This window comes from Amphiura filiformis, chromosome 10 (genome assembly GCF_039555335.1).
Source record: "Amphiura filiformis chromosome 10, Afil_fr2py, whole genome shotgun sequence".
NCBI classification, from domain to species: Eukaryota; Metazoa; Echinodermata; class Ophiuroidea; order Amphilepidida; family Amphiuridae; genus Amphiura; species Amphiura filiformis.
This window is the reverse complement of record NC_092637.1, coordinates 60,306,185-60,327,309: the sequence shown is the minus strand read 5'-3', so window position 1 is coordinate 60,327,309 and position 21,125 is coordinate 60,306,185. Positions and strand designations below refer to the sequence as shown.

General features: G+C 34.7%; 1 protein-coding gene across 1 annotated transcript in view; it reads left to right on the top strand.

Annotated features, from left to right (window-relative positions):
* The first annotated feature begins 7,384 nt into the window (after positions 1-7,384).
* The window catches only part of LOC140163097 (bone morphogenetic protein 2-like), a 57,093-nt gene continuing 43,352 nt past the window's right edge, over positions 7,385-21,125 (top strand). The window contains exon 1 of the mRNA XM_072186473.1: positions 7,385-8,299. Coding sequence (XP_072042574.1) covers positions 7,867-8,299 — 433 coding nt within the window. The 5' untranslated portion in view covers positions 7,385-7,866. The remainder of the gene's footprint in view (positions 8,300-21,125) is intronic.

The window sequence follows — 21,125 nt, the reverse complement described above, 5'->3', positions numbered from 1 at the left end:
GGTGGATGGAATCCTTGATATGAGGGGAACACGTAAAAATATAATTGAGGTCATCCGAGGTCAAAGGTCATCCAGGGGCTGCATTTTAAACTTCGCCTGATTTCGGGTAAAACTTGGTGAAAGTACTGATTCTCCATATCACGGGAGCATGAACAAAATCAAACCGAGGTCACTCGAGGGCCAAGGTCATATGGGGTCAGTATGCCCAACTGGGCTGAAAAGTGGTAGAAAGAATCCTCGAGATGAGGAGAATGTGTCAAAAAGTCATCAGGGGTCAAATAGCATTGCCATCAGTTACTCTCACAGCAACGGGTGAACTAGTGTTAATAAATAATATAAATACAAGCTAAAACCGTTGGGGTTCGATAATGAACCCCACAAAACTAACCGAGTATCATGTGGAAAATGCCATACGGCCGGGCGGATTCACAAGTTGCCGGCTCTATCATGCCACTCGCCGCCTAGCGTACCGTTTGGAAAAGTTATTGAGCCCTCAATTCTCTATTTACGTGAGTGCCATTTTGCGATCAAGAGAGGTCGCCTTATTTTAAAGCTATACGGAAAATGGACGAATTTCACAGAATCGGAGGTAGAAACGGAAAACAGGATTTTATTGAAAAAAAAATTAAATAATTTTAAAAAGTGAATAAAATGCAAATTAAAAAAATATTAAAAATACGTGTCTGTTGTTGTTTTCAATCAAATAAACGTGTAAAAAAGTGCGTATAGTTTGTAATATATCTTTATTAAACTTCGATAAAACGGACAAAACATGCACGGAAAGCCAAGAAAACGGATAACACGCAAAGTGACATAAAAGCACTTTTTTTGAAAATGGTCTCGAATTGTTTGTCTTGTTATAATAATTCAGAAAAAGTTTTCACTAACGTGGGAAAATACGTCAACAGCAATTGGACTAAACGGTATTACCAATATGAGGCGAAGGAGCATTGTGATTTCAATGGCAGAACTCCCTTTGTTATGTTACCATGGTGACGACAGATCTTATGTGCTGCAAACTATTTCTTTTCTGAATTATTATATAAATAAGAAAAATATTTTTTTATCAAAATCGGATAAATTTTGAGGCCATTTTCGTCAAACTTTGATAACCTTTCTGTGTGATCCCAATTCATTTTCATTTGACTTATCACACAATTCGCCTATATAAATCTGACTTTGTACATGTTGTACTGGCATTCAATTCAGTTTCAATTTATTTCATCCACCCATTTACAAACCTAATTACAAAAAATATAATATGTTTTTTAAACAAAATAGTGAGAAACATAATTAATTTCAAAATATGACACAGTATGTGGATAGGACCAGTGGATGATAGGATTGATAATGCCACTAAAGGCACAGCGTGATCCTTAACTATTTTTGTTTGTGGCGCCCTCTAGCGCCCTCTACGGAGGGGCCACATAATAGGCATGACTTTGTGAAAAGCTTCTAATTTCACTCTTGCTAGATTTACTCCTTAATTGTTTTGCTAAAATTATGCCCAGCTCAGAAATAAAACCACAATATGCTAGGATTTTATTTTATTATTGTTTTCTGATATGCACGGGATAAAATGATGTGTGTATATTCTTTGTTTAAAATACAAAATTAATGGACTTATAAAAACACCAAATAACCCGTGACCTTTGTATGGTTTAAACCAGTTTACCGCCTCTTAGAACCCGATAGACGGTGACATTTGACCATTCTAATTATGTATGTTTTGAACATGTTTGCACATGAACTACCGTAGTTGTTTACAGTGTGAAGAATCTACAACATGCTCATCTATCAGGGCACAGTTCTTTAACCCCAATACATTTGTGCATTCATTGAATGACCTTTGAAAATGTGAGTACAAAAACTCATACTTTGCAACTTAAGGTCAAATTTTGCACTATGATTGTTTAATTGAGGTTATTGATAATATGCCACTGGAATGAGGCCATTGTGGTCCATAGTGATTGCACACGGTGCACCTAATCCTTAAACCAACACCAATTAATTATAGTTGACCAACACAACCACTGACCAATCATGAAATCACTAATTGGTTTATGTGCTTGAATCGACTGCTAACTGATTGTGACCAAAGATATTAGAATACAGCTCAGTATCTTTGTGGTGACTATCTCTGATAAAAACATTAATTAACGAAAATCAATTCTGGTCAGCAGAGAAAGGAATAAATTCGGAAGACATGACTGTGTTGAAGGTCAGAAGTGTATTTGCAAAAATAATATTTATTGTAATATGCCTAACTGCTGGGAAGGGTTCCTAGCAAGGTAAAGTGAAAGAAACCCCAATGGCTATTTTGTCTGTTTAAAATAGAGTTCTATGGCCGACTTAAAGTCATAATTATGACGTAATTTTGTTATTTATTAATTAATTTTGAGCAGAATTAATAACATAAAAATGGGCTGTGCCCGTTTCATGAAGAATAACGATCGATCTTACCCTTGATTTAACAGGCCTGTCAATTTCTTGGTATTGTTTGATATGAAAGGAGGATATGATTGTTTTCTATTAGTTTAAGTATTTCCTAGCCTCTCTTAGCCACATGGTTGGCTACAAAAGACACAGAGTATAGGATAAACTGGCATGAGTGCGCCGACCCCAAGTTTTCAACATTTCAGGATTGTTTCTGGACGGAGGTCGGGTGAAAACGAAATTACGTTTACATGACTTTGTCGAAATTCGTCGTGTGACAAGAATGAGTGTATAGATGACTAGGGGGAAGCTTACTTATTTGTGTCTTCTAGTTATCCATCATATACCCTAGGCTCTGCATAACGAAATTCAACAATATTTAATATCCAAAGCAATATCCTCACTACAATAGGCCCCCAAAACAGAACTCCCACCCCACATAATCGCAAATTGACACGAAAGCTTCATTCCATGAAGCATTTCTTTCGTATTTGATCATCTTCTACTCTTCCCTAAAAAATCATTATAATACCAAATCTAATCACCATGGAATTCACCATATCCCGTCCAGCTCACATTGGGCGCCACATTCCTTTTTTAAAGGAATTTTTATTTACTTCTGTAAACAGACTTCCATTTCATTAATTCCGAATCAATGTTTTGGCCGTCCAACTCATCTTTGGGTGACCAAAAACGATAATAATTATTGGAATTGTCCGGATTTAGGGTTTTAATCGCCAAATGGCCATAGTTCCATACCGCCTTCATCATTGTGCGGTCTATACGAATCGATAGGCGCCTATTAGATTTACCCATATACAACGTTATTGAATAGTTAACCAGGGTCTGGAGTCCAAAAACATGTCTTGTATCAAAATTCAATTGAGATGATATTATTTACCATGTCTACTTCATTAATATTTAATGTGTAGTACATAGATTGACAAAATGGTACATTATTTTGTGATGTTCGTACATTATCGAATTTATATATTATATCATATTATTAACCAGTCAAGAACAAATCGAAATAATCAAAGGAAAAGCTACATGTGGCCAATCTTATCGTCTCGTTATTAATTTCGAATTTTTTTCTATATATTTATTTTAGTAATTGCAATATTTAATTTATTTCAAAACTTAAAGCAAATATTTAATTTAATAAAAAAGCATAATCATGATATTATAGGGCCTATGCAGAAGTAATGAAGACTTTAAAGTCGCCATTGTCTCGTCTGGCTTTAAGAAATGGTAAAAAGACAACATGTTTTATTTAGGCATTGCAAGTTTTCAGGATAATTTTATATGGTGTGAATTGGTTATCGCAATCAACTGTTATGACGGCTACAAGTTTACCCATCAAAATGTGATTGGGCTACTCTGTGTACTGATAAAACACACATGATAAAGTAGCCCATGCAAACTTTGAATGGGTCGTGTTGTAGCTGTCATAAATTGTGATTGTAAAAAACAATTTACAGCAGATAAAGTTCTCCTGAAAACGATTAACTGAAAGATGTTGTTGTCTTTCCCCATTTTACAATAAGCGGCACGTGATGATGTGCACGAATTTCGTATGAGATTCGACTCAGTTGAAACTTCCCAGCACTACCAAAATATTTTTAAAAAGTTTAAAAACTTCTTCATCAAAATATTTTAATAACATTATGTCGGGTTAGAAGGTATAAAAATGTTTTAAGCGTTTGTATGAAACAAAATCATATACAAAAAATTTAAAAAATGTTGTCAAATGTTATTATAAAAACATTTTTGCAAACGTTTAAAAATATTCTGTCAACACTAAAGTAGTTTAAAAACTCTATATAATAATACATATTTAATAGACGTAATTAATATTCGAATGTTTTGCAGCAACATTTCGTCAGCCTACTACGCTAATTGCTATAAGTCTTCTTTTTTTCTTTCTTTTTTTTTTTGTAGGTTTAATATGGTTAAGCGTGCATTTTTTTATTTATGCATATTTATTCACGAATCTTTGCATAAGAACAAATGATAATGAGACAAATTACAGGGAATAATAAGAAATAGGCCTAATAAGGGTGATTACGTAATTGATGCATGCTTGAACCATATTGTACTTTGTTCTCAAAATTACATAAAATGACTTAGGCAATTATCGTAGTACGGAGACGATTCATTTCGTACCTTTATTTAGACCTAACCCGACATTTAAACGTTTACTGACAACCTAAATTACAAAACCTGTTGTGATTTTATTTAAACGTTCTGTGTTATCATGGAGGATTTCCTGACAACAAGTAAATGAATGAAATTAAAGTGAACGAATAAAAACGTTTTTTGAATTAATGATAATGTTCTGAATATGACAAGTTAGACGGATGGACAAAAATGCCAGATAACTGGAGAATTAATAAATTCATAAATCCGTAGCATTTAAGATTGAATTAAAAAATTCCTTACTCTTGACCCATAAATGTAAAGGCTGACAGTAAAATTGTTAAGTCATGTGGCAGTTTGTTGATAGTGGTCCAATCTTTTTCTTGATCTTTGTTTTCAATTTTCCCCACAATATATACCAGCATTACATGGCTCCTTAACCTTAGCCTTAGCATTTTGTTATATATTCTGGTCCCATTGGGACCAAAGGGTGTCTTCGTTCGGAGTGACCATAAACCAGAGACTTGATCTAAAGAATACAAGTAAAAGATAAGACAAGACAAGACATGCAGAGACAGGACACTGTTCAATCAATTAATCTACCATTGTTGTAACATATTGTTACTTATCAGTGGGCAGTCACTCTCGAGCAAGGGCCATGTGAAAAGACTAAGCTTATAGTGAAAAACAAAGAAAATCTATCACTGGCTAGTAAAAGCCTACGCAATTTTTTGATAATTATATATAAATTGTTTCCTGAAACATCATAAAAGAGATGACCAACCTGGCGTCATATTAAAAGCGCACACTTAAATACTTGAAGTTGACATATAACTGCCATGTTAACAATATTATTATTGATGAACTGGGCTTAAGGGTCTTCGATCTCGTATGTAGGATAAGCACCGCGTGAATAAAGAATGGTTCAACATTGATCAATATGATTATCGATAAGTGTGTTGAAATTCCCATTGTTGTTATTGTAGTCTCCAGCTCCAAAAACCCACAAGTATTTACACATGTTTAGTTAAGAAAGAAAGCTCTATTTGTGTTTATCTAATAATAAGTTTAAGTACAAGAACATCCTCTTCCGTGCCCAAACCAAATTCTATTACATAAATGCTCTTTTTGATCTTGCACTATTAAGTCGTTAAGAATCGTCAATATCGGGAGAATTATTCAAGTGTTGCGTATTCAACTTGATAATCATTATTTATGAATGTTGAGTGCGTTCGAGTGTACTTCGTCATTTTTTAAAGTGGGCGTTTAGGGTTTGGCGACGTCGGAGATGGATTGAACAGCAGCCCCGACATACTTTGCTGAAACGCGCAATAGGATGATAGGTCCTCCGATCGCAAAGATGTTACCTTCATATTTGGTCTGTAAACTACTTTCAACGCTCAAGTCATGCTCAAATCCACACGTAAAATTTAGTATTGCCGAAAGAAATATATTAATATATCAATATCATCTCCATCCATGTTACTGGCGCTCTGAGACCATAATACCTCTCAAGTTGAGAGTCACGCCATGGGTTGGTTGGTTGATGAAAATCCCTCCTTTGCATTTGGAGCACCAGAAAATCATTTCTGTAAAAAGTCAGAGTATATATACAAGTCCTCTTTAGTTAAAAGTCAAAGATAGATAGGCAACATTTTTAAGTCGTTATTAGATAGGCAAAGCAACGATGATTTTTGCAATGACTGATTATAAATAGTGCGTTGACGTGGTTGCGTCGCCAGCGTACGGACAAATCTTCCACTATGAAATCCAACATAGCGTTGCTCTCAACTTGAGACGAGACACAGTATAGAGAAATTTTAATTAAATGTCATCGCTATGATTGGGAAAATTGACGCCCCCAAAAAAACAGTTTACGAAAAGCATTATGGGATTCCATGACAATATCCTGTGATGTTTCCATTTCAAGTTTGTGAAGTGGCGATTAGAGTTTGGCGACACCGGGCGACGAAACACGCGTTTTGGCTCCTCTGAACTGGTGGCGCTACTGTGATTCCCCATTCATTTATCAAGCACCCGCTTTTCACTGGTATAAGTCAGTATACCAAGGAGATACTTAAGTCCCGCCCTTTTGAGACCGGCGTGAAACTTGAAAAATGATAATAGTATTAATAGGCCTACTTGGTTAGATGCTTAGATTTAATTCAATATCCATTTGAATAAAAAGCTCTGACTGATAAGAACTCTATTATATATCATTGTATTTACGCGTGTTTAAGTTAGTTTTAGATCAAAAAGTTACCTTGTACAAAGTCGATGACTAACTTTTGTAGAAAAGAAGTCTCCGTGTGATAAATGAGAAAGTTACCGAGGCGTGATTAATAACTGAATGCTTTAGTGGTAGGCAAACGGAGTCGAACGGTGGAACCCTGTCGGCAATTTAGAACCAGTTACCAGTCAATTGGTGTTCGGCTGCTGTGCTAAACAGACCCGTTCGATCGCTAGCTCTGATGACAGTCTGTCTTTGGAAGCCTTCAATTGCGGTTTGCAACTTATTATCCAGTCAGGTTTTTGGGTGAAATTGATAGCCTTACATGTGGACCTATCGCTGGTAAAATATGACATTTGTAGTGACTTCTCTTGCCAATTATTATTTTTGAAAATATTTTTATGGACACTGCGGATCATAGGCAAAGGCACTATTTCTTCTGTTTTCTTCGTGACTGAATTGCAAAAGGAAAATCATAGGCATTTGTTGGAAAGTTAATGGAATGTTAACAACTCGAATGCAAATTTATTGGAAATTGTCATAACTCATCTTGGACTTGACTATACTTGCAGAAAGGAATATGTTGGACGTATTCTAGCCTGGCCTGGTGTCACAAAATCGTTTGGATCTCATCAGCTAATTATACAACTTCATTAATTGATTTCATTGCTAATTGATTAATTGATCTCACAATGGCTACACACGGAATGAACATATGGAATATCGGAGACCCTCAAATCTGGTATCCAGTGTAGTCAAATTTGTTGCTGATACCAAAACCTCAGCGGCTGTCGTCAGTCCCAAAATAAGACAACTTTGACAAATAGTTTTGCACGCACAATTACCAGTGCCGCAAACAAATCTAACTTGTGCGTCTGTGCTTGCTTAAATTTTGGTTCCCGTGACCTTAAAATCACTTATATAAGGCTACTATTTATTTATATTTGAATGTTTGAATGCATTTTTAAGTTAATGCATGTAAGATTGGATATATCGTATTCTTGACACAAAGTAAGTGATTTGTTGTTGACTTTGAAATCTAAGAGAAGACACGTCTCACCATGATGCCGTGTAATAAACTCCAAATCGTAACATTTGCGTTTATGTTTTGCTTGCTGGGCCAAGACCCATGGGCAACTTGCTCACCGCTAGAGCCCCGACATAAACGGGACGAAAACACAAGGACTCACGCTTCACACCGTGCTAACAAAAACACACAGGATATCATTCGTGAAAGAAGCAAACGAAACGAGCCACAAACTTTAGACCAGTTTTGGATTGATGCTCAAGAGGAAGCAGAGAGTAGAAGACTTTTAGATGCTTTTGGGTTAAAAACTATCCCACGACCGAGGAAGAGAGGGGATACCCCGGTGGAGGCTCCGGAGTTTATGTTGGAACTTTATCGACAGTTGTTGGAGACTTCGTCTGGTGGGCCTGGGGGTGCCGGAACGTCAGGTCCGAGGGCGAATACAGTGAGATGCTTCAATGAAAAAGGTAAGTTTCCACGAGGACGATGATTTCTAACAAGATCAATAATGATGGTTCCATTTTAACGCAGATTGACATGGTCATGATGCTTATATACAAGCTTTATGATCATATTGGTCTTAATGAAATGTATCGTAAATGAAATGTATCGTAAAACTATATATATTTAATAATCATGGTAATAAGAAACATTTAGATAATATTATCCGATCATATCAAACGTGTCATATACATTCGTAATATTAGAGGCCGTGATGGTAGACGATTAGACGAAGACATTTTCCCAGCAAGACGACCCTACTCTCCACAGTCCAAAACAGAATAACCTTTGCACATGATATGTCCCAATTCAAAATCAACCTCATTGTACAAGATTGGTGACCACGCAATTTACGACTTCCCGAGTCACATCCACTCGGGTCTCATAGATAAAACTCGGGAAGCCGTCAATCCCATCATCACCATTCTCGACCAAACGGTGTAGATTTTAAGTTGATTTTCAACACGTTAAAAGGCTTTTGGTTTTTGGATACATAGAAAGTGGTCATCTCTATGTAAACATGGCAGTGCACATAGCAGAGGTGACTTTGACTTCAGGGTCTGACTATTTATACTATCTGAACTTGTCTTCGGACGATGGGTCAAAATATGCGTTCTTCGAGTTTGCTAATTTTAAATATAAGACTTTGACCGATCTATATGTGATCAAAGATGGACAGGTGCAATGCTCAGTGGAGTCTCAGAAACAGAGACCACTTTCCTTAGCATTTTTATATTTTTCTATAGTATATATAGATGCGCACAATCTGCGTCCAAAATATCAATATTATAAACTGGAACAAGGTACCGTAATGCTTCATTTATTTCAATCATTAGCGTGGGTCGGGCCAAGACCAATAATGATATCATTTGGAAATGGTGATAAATCAAGTTGCAAGAGACAGGGGCGCATGAGTCCCTACAAGAAGCTTTTCCCTTAATCATGCTTATTTGCCCCTCCAGCCACCCCTCAAAATCATGCTTATTTGCCCCTCCAGCCACCCCTCAAAATCATGCTTATTTGCCCCTCCAGCCACCCCTCAAAATCAAAAGTCAGGTTTTTTAGAGTGTGCGTATCTACATTGAAAAATGTAAAAATGCTAAGAAAAGTATTCTGTGTTTCTGAGACTCCATTTTGACCTGTCTTTTGATTCAAAATGTCCTCATCGCCAAAACAATTTATCCGAAATTCTGTTTAGTGTCGCAGGCCATTTCACCATAATTTCAAAACATATGGATCAGCAGCATACATAAATAAATGGTATGTATATAAATCGCACTTCACAATGTTAAGTAATTGAGATTTCGGTTTTAATTGCACAGTAAGTCCAAAAATGTTTGCAAAAAATAACTCCATATTGACTTAAATACAATTGTAAGCTCGTTATCGAGTGGTTTAAAAGGATTCTTTACATAACCTAAAGCCAATTTTATATTCAGTCGCTGACTGACGAGCGATTGAATCTTGACCAATAAGGTAGAGCACTTTGCTGCTTTTAGATACTGATTAGTCAAGAATCATTCGCTCGGCACTCAGCGATTCAGGTTTATTTCATCTTAAGACCCAGGGACTATTCAAATTAAGACACTTTTATACATTAACAAGGCGAGACATGCCTGTACCCATGTCATATTTTTGCCATATTGTTTTTAACCATTTCCATGCCAAAGTTGTGAAGAGACCTTTTTCTTCCTCCAAAATTTGTCAAAAGTTTCAGAATTTGTCAATAACATAACCATTATTTGGTATCTACCTGTAATTTGTAAAATGCATTCAAATACGTACTCACATGCCTAGTATTCCATCAGTGGTTATTAAATTAAAAGACTCATTTCAAAGAACATTGCCATCACCACTGTAGCCTTATTATAGTAAGTCCGCGTGCAAAAATATTATGGGGAAAGAATGTAAGTGAAGAAAAGGAAAACAAACACTGGTCAGTGAGGTCGATATGGGGATTGTAGCACTGAATCATTGTGGAATTAACTTTAAATTTTTCAGTCACAGAAAGTCGATATTGATAGTTAATTGTAGCAGATATGACATATACTCAAGTACAAAAATAACTATCTTCCTAAGATAGTAAGATGGGAGGAGAAATTACCTTATGAACCATTTGCGTTATTCGAACAAAGAGCAAGACTATTTGAATACTCGCATGTGTCCTAACTGTTATCGTTATATTGGTGGAGGGTGTGGAAAACACACTGAATGTATACACAGAGAAGTCAATAGGTTATTTAAGTGAGATTTCGAAAGTAAATATAGAAATGGATATAGCCCTTTTCAAGGTGTCTAAGTAGTTGGTGAAATTACTTCTAAGGGTTCTTACTGACCACTGGCACTTTAGCTTATACAAAGTTAAACTAAAAATCATTTTGTCCTTGTTGTGGGACACATATCGTGATAAATGATTGTGATCGTGTTTAGTTCCACATCAGAATCCACCCAAGAAAGTTCTATGTCGAAGAAATGTTTTTATTTTATGTTCAAAGAACTCTGTATGGAACATGGTTGTACTTGATCGGTGGTTCTTAAGTCTTTTCGTTTAAAGGGTTTGTGAAGTTTTGATTGCAAGAATCGTTATGCGTTTCTATAGTTGCTTTTCAAAGTGCTTACTGATTGACAAGGATCATGAAATGCTTGGAAATTTGTCCAAAACTGTAAGCACTTGTGACAAATTATCCGGGACTTGGTTCACTAGAGGTCTTCGTATGCACTTTTTAAAAAGTATAAAAGCAATTTTTGCACTGTCACCTTGTTATTAAAGTATGATTGGTCAAATTTGTAATTCACATGTTAAAATTATGCCACCTTTTTTCGAATATATGAATTTATTATTTTGTTAGGCTATTTTCTGCCAATGGTAAAAATATATGAACTTTTAAGTTTTAAGCATAAAGGAGATTTAATTGTAAGAATTAAACAGGCATTCTTTCAATTCTTTTTAAGAATGAACGCAGTTTAGAAAACATCCCGGGAAAGCATGCATCCATTATTACACTAAATAAAGCATTAGCAGTTGGGACATTTGAATACATGTACATAACTATACATATCTATCTCCCATAACTATATATAACTATCTCCCATAGTCGAGGTTTTTTGTATGTCATATTTAATATCGATTATCTTGATAGATGGGTCTGTCCACAATTTATCACCAATTTAATGTGCTCCACCACATTTGTGATTCCTAGCTATTGTATTAAGGCGCTATTTTGACGCACTTAAGTGTAATCTGTCGGATAGGAACTTATTGAAATTCACACCTTAAAACATTGCCCAGTCAATACGATGTATAGCCTACTGTATATTTAAACAAGTTAATCATTTGGATGCGTAAATCGATGGTAGTCTTATCCTTATGTCTTATACAGTCACAAAATGATTTCAGGCCACACACGTATTAACATGTTTAAAATAGAATATTGGATATGTCTGAAAAGTGCTGAATCAAATCAAAAGGTTGAGGGAATTGAAATGGCAAAAAAAAATAAAAAGATAAAAGGAGAGAGGGTGCACAAAAATGGCCTCCTTGAAAACCGACATTTGCAAGATTGTTCGATTGCATAAGTGATGGGTTGGTGATACCTAATGTACTAATATAGTCAATTTGTACATACATAATGTTAAATTTTAAACACAAGTTGGCACATTTGCAAACGTGTAATCTGGTAATTTGCAAACGTAAGTCAACTGGGCTGTTCCACTTGAAATCTATACACCCCCTGTGGAAGACATGACTTAATCTCCCCAGGGATATGATACAACTGATCACACACAAGGAGTGTAGATTTTAAATTCACCCATTCAACATGTACCCCATTTGAAATTCACACTCCCTAAGTGGAACATTAAGGTCACGTCCATTAAGGGTGTATGAATTACATAGCCCATTGCATGTTCAGTTAATATATAAACGCACATCATCAATACTCTCAACATGTTTATTAATCGACTACAAGAAATCTCAGACCAGACACTGTTTTGCACTATGCGATAATGCATCGTTGGTTACTGCAAACATTGGCAAAAGCGGTCGAATATATAAATTCAACTTTATACAAAAATATGTATCAATTTTGAAACATACCGTTTTCAAAGCATTCTATTGAATATCCATGCTTTGAAAGTGGATACATAAAGCAACCCTGAATACACAAACATATAGCTGTCGTTAAGCATTAATTGAGCCAATTAGAAATGTCATAGTTATTGGTATATTGAATACATTAGTATCATTATTGGTATGTGCTATCAAGATTGAAAACATTGTTACAAGAAAGGTACCCATTCTTTACCGGTGCACAAGTTTTTCTTTCTTTCTTGATAATGAGATTGTAGAAGTTGATTATTAGAAAAGGCCATGGCCACATCACATTTGACCTATTTTGTTAATGTCTCGCTGGTTCTATATGAGTTTGTAGTAAACTTTTGTCGGCAAAGAATTACAGGGCTGGTGTGACACAGAATGTACGTGTGATTAGCTTTGTTTATATTGTACAATTAATCCGTGCATGTCATTCTTGAGAAGTTCTTGATTCGTTACTATTATAAGAACTTCGACACACAATTATCAAAAGACCTTTAAAACAAATGCCATGGCATTTTAAGGGGGAAACCGTACATGTATGCATCATAACCTCGCCATCAATAAAGATACTCAATATATGGGTCGTCGTTTGATATTTGTTACAAAGATAAGTATTTTTGAATATTTTTGGGTTATAAGATTAAATAAATAAATAAATAAATAAATAAATAAATAAATAAATAAATAAATAAATAAATAAATAAATAAATAAATAAATAAATAAATAAACAAATAAATAAATAAATAAATAAATAAATAAAATAAGTAAATATGTTGATTATTAATCGGCTTCATGCTGATTATTAAAACCATGTCTCACTAAAGCCATAAACAAATATGTATGTTATAAATAAAAAATAAATAAATATTTAATATTATAATATATAATATAATCTAGCAAATAAATAAGCCGTCGTATCTGTAAGTACAGACCTCAATTACACACCATATACAAAGACACTTCTTTTCAGTCAGCTCCCACAAAGTCAAATGGGTTATTCCAGTTGAAATCCACTCTGGGACTTCTTTTCTACAGGGGAGTATGTTTTAAAAATGTAATTGGTCAGCATTAATCATTTTGAAACTCATACCCGCCTGTATTTTTCCTTTACCCATATCTTCCAGACATTTCAAATGGAAGTTACCCAATTGTCTATTCTATATTCAAAACTGTTTACTGGGAGACAATTGTCTATTGTTTTTGCACTCTTATTTAAAGACAAACGCAGTACCATCTTCAAAATACAAATACACTTGGGAGGGCACTGATTTGTCAAAAGTTTGACGGGACTTGAAGTTCTAATAATTATCATTACTGGGAAAGTGACAAGTATGATCAACTCTCTTTTGACTTAAACTTTTACTCAATTAACCCGCATGAATTACAATGCTAGCCTTATAATAGCCTCTGGTTATTCATAATGGGCCATTCAGTCCTACTCATTTTCGTCATTATTAGGAATCAAGGTTGTGCTAATCAAGATTTGTTGTTTTCAATCCAAACGTCTTGATTACTTCTTTCAACCCGATTAGCGCTTGCCTGATGGTGTAAACCACCAGAACGGCCTCAAGCCAGCAATTTCCCTATCCAATTTAACTTTACATGCAAGAAAAGATTGCAGTTAATTTATTATGGGTAAAAAGAAATATTCAGGAATGAGTTAAAAATGTGTGGAGAAACGGAACTTCAAGAAACAGGAAGAAGACAAAAACAAGTGCATTTTTGTGAATTTAGAATTTCCTTGAAGCTCAAGTTGGATGGTACTACATGGTCACTATATAATTCTTACCAAACATGCCAAAAGCAGATAGTAAAAAAAGAAGACAAAAAAGGCTCGTACGAGTATGTGTATTCATGCCCTCTAATACATGTGCTGTGTACAAGTAAAAAAGTATAAGGAAAAGAAGAAGGAAGGAGGAAAAGAAAAAGACAAAGAAGAAGAAGATAATAATTATGCAAATGAAGACAACAAAAACGTCAACAACTTATCAAGTTCGAAAAGGAAAGTACATCTGTGTGGTGCAAAAAAATATTGTTCATATCTTCTCTAACTGTCTGACAAAGTGATGATGATAAATTTGTGCCATGTCACGTGATTGCTAGCAAATGGTTAATGAGCAAGTTCTCCATGTCATATATATTGCAATATTTGTGTAGAACTGGCCCGTTGTGTTAACATAATAACCCGCTACTCACTGATATCGACGAAACTCAATTGGACATAATTATTTCATTAAAGTTCTTCAAACATCTTCAATGTCACATGACCAATTCGAATATGTAATTTATGTAAAATACATTAAAGGGGCATTTGAAATGGGAACAATCATTTCTAGTTTAGTAAATCTTGAGATAATTGTTCCAAGTTCGGAGGTAAAAACAGAAAGTGGTAACTTATTATGGACACTGCAACATAGCTGGCTGTATCCTAAGCATTACCAGTGTTTGCACTTTAGCATCTATTAAACACCAGTTGAATTGAAAAGAACATAAAAGATATACAAACAGGCTGTTGTACAAAGTTTTCTTTGCCTTTTTGTTAAAATTAGCCGAGGGGATTTCATTTTCTAAATTGAATTTGACAGTTTCAAAAATTCTTTGTCGGTTGACAACTGTGTGAACTAATAGTGTAGAAAATCGCCCGGAAAGAAATCGCAAAATACGAAACGCATGATTTGGTTGAAATTTTGACTGGAGGCAACACTGGTTCGTTAACGCCTTGTGTGCAAACAAACTGGCAACATATAGGAGCATCGCTGTTCAAACTCAAAGCATTATTATTTTTGGTGTTTTTTGACATTTACATAAACAAACAAATAAACAAACAAACAAACCCCAACGAACAAATGGACACAAACACATTAACAAATACGTGGAAATGATTTCTATATAGCATCCTTAAGATACAAATTGTTGTTTTTTCTGTTATTTTTTTAATCGAGCGGGATGCGCAGAAGAGTTTCTGTTGGGATAAAAACAAACAAGACAAGTGATGATCTGCAACAGCAGTTGAAAACTGTGAGATCCAAAAATTGTTTGACAAATTCTGACATGGTTATCACGTTTTAGTCTCAATATATTATTGGGTCCAGGTGGATTCCATAATCTTCAAAAATTGAAAAATAGTGTTCCTCGTGAATTTATTGTGAAACGACCCCAAAGATCAGTGTAGTGCATAGCAGGAATCATGCTAATATAACATGAATGCATGATGTGATCCACCATCCACTTAAGAATTCAAATTTACGAGAACCACTGGGCCAATATTAGCCTTCTTTACGTATTGGAACCCGGGTTAGAACCATTTTCGCAATCAAGACATGATTGAAATATTTGCGAGTTCAGCCAATAAAAAAAACCCACCTACATTGCATATGGGGACTGAGCAGGGCCAGGGCTAATACATTAAAAGTTAAGCTGGTCCTAAAGAAATTCTCTTTATCCTTTACACATAGTGAAAAATTGTGTATTTTACTCGCTATGTAGCTTTATTATAAATGTACTTGATATGGGCTGGTTAAATATCAGTTTAATTCGTGTAATCGGATTATAATATAATAAATATAACACGCCCCAATTTATATCGTCATTGGATCTGGGGCTGATCTGCGGATCAAGATGGTAATCTTGGATTTAGGATAACCCGTCCTACAATCAAGGTGTAGAGTTCATTGCTATACTCTGTCTGGCGTGTTGAGGTGAGAAATAATTCAACTCCATAAACTCATAATGCTTGATTGACATGCTTGATCGTATGGCATTCATTTATTCGCATACCTTTAATATTTGGCGCAGTTATCAACATTAACAATGAATGATAAATATGATATAGTACACACTTTTACTTAAGGCATTTTAATTTTATTTGAAAATGATGTAGATTTGTTATATTTTACAAATAAATAACCTTTGCCCTAAATTAAGATGTCAGTTCTGATTCATTAGTTAGTAAGAAATCAAAATGATAAGTTTCGCGAAAATAATTTTCTGCCCCAAACCTAATAAGAAGAAGAAAATTACTACTGTACGTGCGTGCGGGTCCACCTGCTATCTACTGAAGATAACACATTAATTAACATGGTAAAGAAGAATATTATGCATGGTGTAATAGACGTATACAAGCAAATGATAGAGGAATTAATTATTTTACTTTTGTCAAGTCATCAACTCATGTAAATGTATGGCTTATTATGATAATATGTCACACAGGCCTATACACATTTTGATTATGTTAAGTTTGAAAGTTAGAGCAACTTATCACCATAGACTGTAAGAAGATACAGTCTATATATGTTATCACATACGGTTTTGCACTTGGAGTGCTCGCAAATGAACCTCATAATGCATACGGTTTTCAAGAAGTAGTACATACTTAGATCTTGTGTAAATGTTGTTTGTTCAGTTAACTTTGCAACAGGGCTACGTGTACTTTTCGTTTGAAATCATCTACCCCAACTTCAACTATACAAAAACAGGTGTGAGTTTCAAATTGGTATAAAAAGGAACAAAAACTCAAAAACAATTTTGTTGTTTTTCGGACAGAAGAAAGAAAATGTCCAAAAAGATCTATTGATAGTTTTGTCGAAATTTGAAACTATCGATGTCACCCCAGTACTCTGGTGAACTTCCCGTGTATAATAGTGAATCCACGTGGCCTATGGCAGGGGGAAATGAGAAGTAAATGCCAGGTATCCCAGCTAACACTGCGCCTACATCACTGTAGCTTAATATCGCGATTTAACCGCTGTTATTAGTTCCCTATTCATCGCAATGTGCAGAAATAAGATGTTGGGGTAAAATGGCAGGATGAAGATGGGAAATGAAGGAAACGTTCATAAAAATGGCGAAAATGGGGGAAAGAAAGTGTGTTTAAGAAAAAAACTGATTATGAATAGTATAATGTGTACGACGACCGAGAGAATTAATAACTTTTCAGAGTTTTGACGACTTTGTTGAAAAATTCATGAAACTTAGAATGTTCAATTTCATGACCAATCAATACAAAAATGTACGAATGTCGAGCATATTTGATGAACATTCAGTTACCTCAAACGGAGTGACATTAAAGACTTTTTGACATTGGTACTTTCCAGACATTTCAATGGCCATTTGTAATGGTTTCTCTTTTAATATTGAAGCATAATTATACAAAATAAATCAGTCACGTGACTAGATACATGATCGTAATATCGTAATTAAATGGTCATTTCCAAAATCATATTGAATTGTGGGATATTATAAACGCGTCCTCTGGGTACAAAGTCTCGAGGAAGGGTGGACTTCCGTTTTTGACATAACTTGTAACATAATCAGTATCAACTGCAGATCATGGACAATGGATGAAACAATAGCAAACCCTTTTAACCCTTACAGCACGTCCAGCACCGTCTGGACTCATTTCACACTTTGTTCATATATATACCATTTTTAAAGCTTATCTAAATATTTATATAAGAACATTAAGAAATCTTAAATATATCATGGTAACAATTTAGCATTGGATCATCGGTGTACATAGAAAAAGAAATCATAACGTTTCAATTTCGTTTCTAAATAAAACAAAGTGCATGACAGCATACAGATATTGAAGAATCATCTGATCACTAGACCTAATTTGATTTTAAAATACTCGGGTTTTAAATGTTATTATTTTTAAACAATATTTTTTTGAACCGCCATTAAAATCTCTATCAAATGAGCACAAATATGCCTAGTATTGGTCCACGAGATTTAATATAATAGGTACAGCAATTTTAGGAGAGATGATTAATAAATGATGTGGTCACTTTTCATGTATGTTATTTTACATGGTTTTGTATCGCGGGTGGAAACCGCGCTCGTGTGCTGGACACGCCATGGCGTCATGTGCCCCTATGGCCCTACACCTCTATAGTTTGATCCAAATAAAAACTGGCAACTTATTCTTTTGTTGTAATCTTTTTGCCTTAAAAAATAAAGAAGAAAATTTATACTTGAGGGTATCGTTAACTACCGCGGAAACGGGAGAACAAAAAAGAACACGAACAAAATAGTTTGCGTGTACTTTGATGCTATGATGTCGGATATTAATACCTTCTCCGCCGCGTGCCCCTAACTGCTCACCAAAATGAATGTTTATTTCTATGCTTATTCAACACTGGCTAAAGAACCACTAAACCAATACAATAATCATTAAAATACATTTGATATTTAGAATTCAATGTTCATTGAAAATTCCTATTTTTCGCTTGCATATGAAATGGGGCTATACAATTTGACATGCACACAAAAGTATAACCATATACGGTACACCAAATCGCGATCGTCAATGATATTTTATTTCAAATCCGTGATAATTGAAAAATGTCTACCCAATTAAATATATTTTATGTAATAAGTATTTTTCATGTTGCGCTCATTTTCATATATACTCTGGTAATTCATACTAAAAATTCATGATTCATTTCATGATTTTAAATGACATATGTTTGGTAACGTTTGAAAGAACTTTGTTTCTCACCTTTTTTGTTGTAGCAAGAGAGTTAATTCTACCCGCAATTGACAAAAATGAACATGATTGATCTTGCATGATGTTATTGTGACGTTATTAAGCATATAGTCTAAAGACTGGCATCTATTAAGATTCTTTTACTCTTTTTAGACTATTAATATATACATGGTGTGTGATTTACTTAATATGGAGCTGTATCGATATGGGTATTAAAATGGTTTAAAATACCATCAGCGCACCATGTTCCATCAATTATTGGCTCAAAATAATTATGTATCAAAGACTGAGGTAGGCATGCATATCCGCATTGCATGTCAATAGTTTCTACCTTTAACATTATAAACATTCCAGCAAACACACGACGTTTTTACACGGATATCGGTTTTGGGTAATTAAAACGTTTTGTATATGAAAACGTTTTGTATGAAAACACACTACAACACATGTTGTCAAAATGTTATTGTGAAATATTTTTTCCAAACATTTTTTACCAAATATTTCGTTAAATGTTCAAAAAATGTTTTTGAATATTATGAAAACGTTTTATACACTATACCATTTCGATTACCCGACATTTAAAGGTTTCTGGCAACCTTTTCTACTTTTTGGTATTTAACGTTTTTGCTGGGATAGTCTACATAATGATAATAATTTATGTAAAATAAATTGCATCTTGCGCGTCAAAAGTTCTTTTAGAATGGGGTTATTTTATCCTTGGTGGTTCCCCATGCATATGATGGAAGCATCAGCCTGGCATGAGAGTGAGGAGTCAAAAAAAACCTTTAGAATATTCAAACCGCCCCCCTTTGCTGGATTATATCGAGATGGATTTTCTTTGGCAATAACATATTAAAATCACAGATAATTGAACACACATCGCAAATTTGATACCCTTTCCAGGGACTTCAGTGGGTGGGAAGTTGTCATTTTGATACTATAACATGTCATAATGCCAGGACTGCGGCTATATAGTCTCGAAATAAAACCATCCTAAAACACCACACCGGTGTGGGCAAAGTCTCCGGAGCATAACACTATAACTTATAGCCTGGCTATATATGTAAGTTCTATACAGTGAATCAAGGCAGTGTACATGTATTATAACATATTGCATGCATGGCGTTCATATATAATTACGTCGATGTTCTTAATCAAAGTTGTCCCGGGAAGTGGTAAAACTACATTAGTGTCCTAATTGGTGACACTATGTTGTGACAGTAATGCAAGTTGCAGCATATTACAACCATGTATATGATCCCGTGTGCAAAGCCACATTACAAATAACATGCCACATATGAGGTGCAATTACCCATGCAGTCACACACCGGGTCACACAGCCATGATATTGCTTATTCATATATTCTACCAAAACCTATAAAGAATGACTGGGACAATTTTCTGGTAAACCACTTTCCCATTTGGATGCGGGTGAGTAGGCCCTTAATGATGTCAAAATCTATCTAAATCGTTACTATTGTCAGTGGTAACAATGATTGCGTCTTTTGTGAGCCGACAGACATATAGGTTAATTATATGTTTGGTTTAAACATATTTTCAAATGTAAAGGATCCTATCATTAACGATAGTATTCAGTACGGGTCAACTCCAAGATCCCACAAATTGGCTATGCAGTTTGTCTATATATATATATCTATATATATTATTAGTATATCCGATGTGATATTGCGCCCGGATACAGTAACAAGTACATTTGTCTATGGTGACAGACACCGTGGATTGAATTGAATAAACTTTCTCTCAAGTTCAATGCATATCACCATGTCCCAAGTCTTTGTTTTAATTATGTTAATAATATCACGACTATAACGAGTCTATCCAATAGCCACTTTCTCTGACGTAAACTGCCTATATTTTACTCAAATATATTGGTGTCAAAATTTGATGCGAAACCACAAGTATATGGACCCATTTGTATATACCCTTTCTTCCATATTGTTATTTACCTACACAACTTTGGAAATAATAATGCTTGTAAAAATACACACCTTTGAAATTCCTACAACGTTCATATCACATAATAATTACAATGTCCTATTTGAAGACATTTTGGTACATTTTTTTTTAAATGGTGCATAATGAAAGATCAAGAAAATAATATGATCAACAACACTGCTATATTATGACCCATCATATGAAACTATTTTTATAGTTCTTTTGTCAATCAGCATTTATCAATCTGTTTGA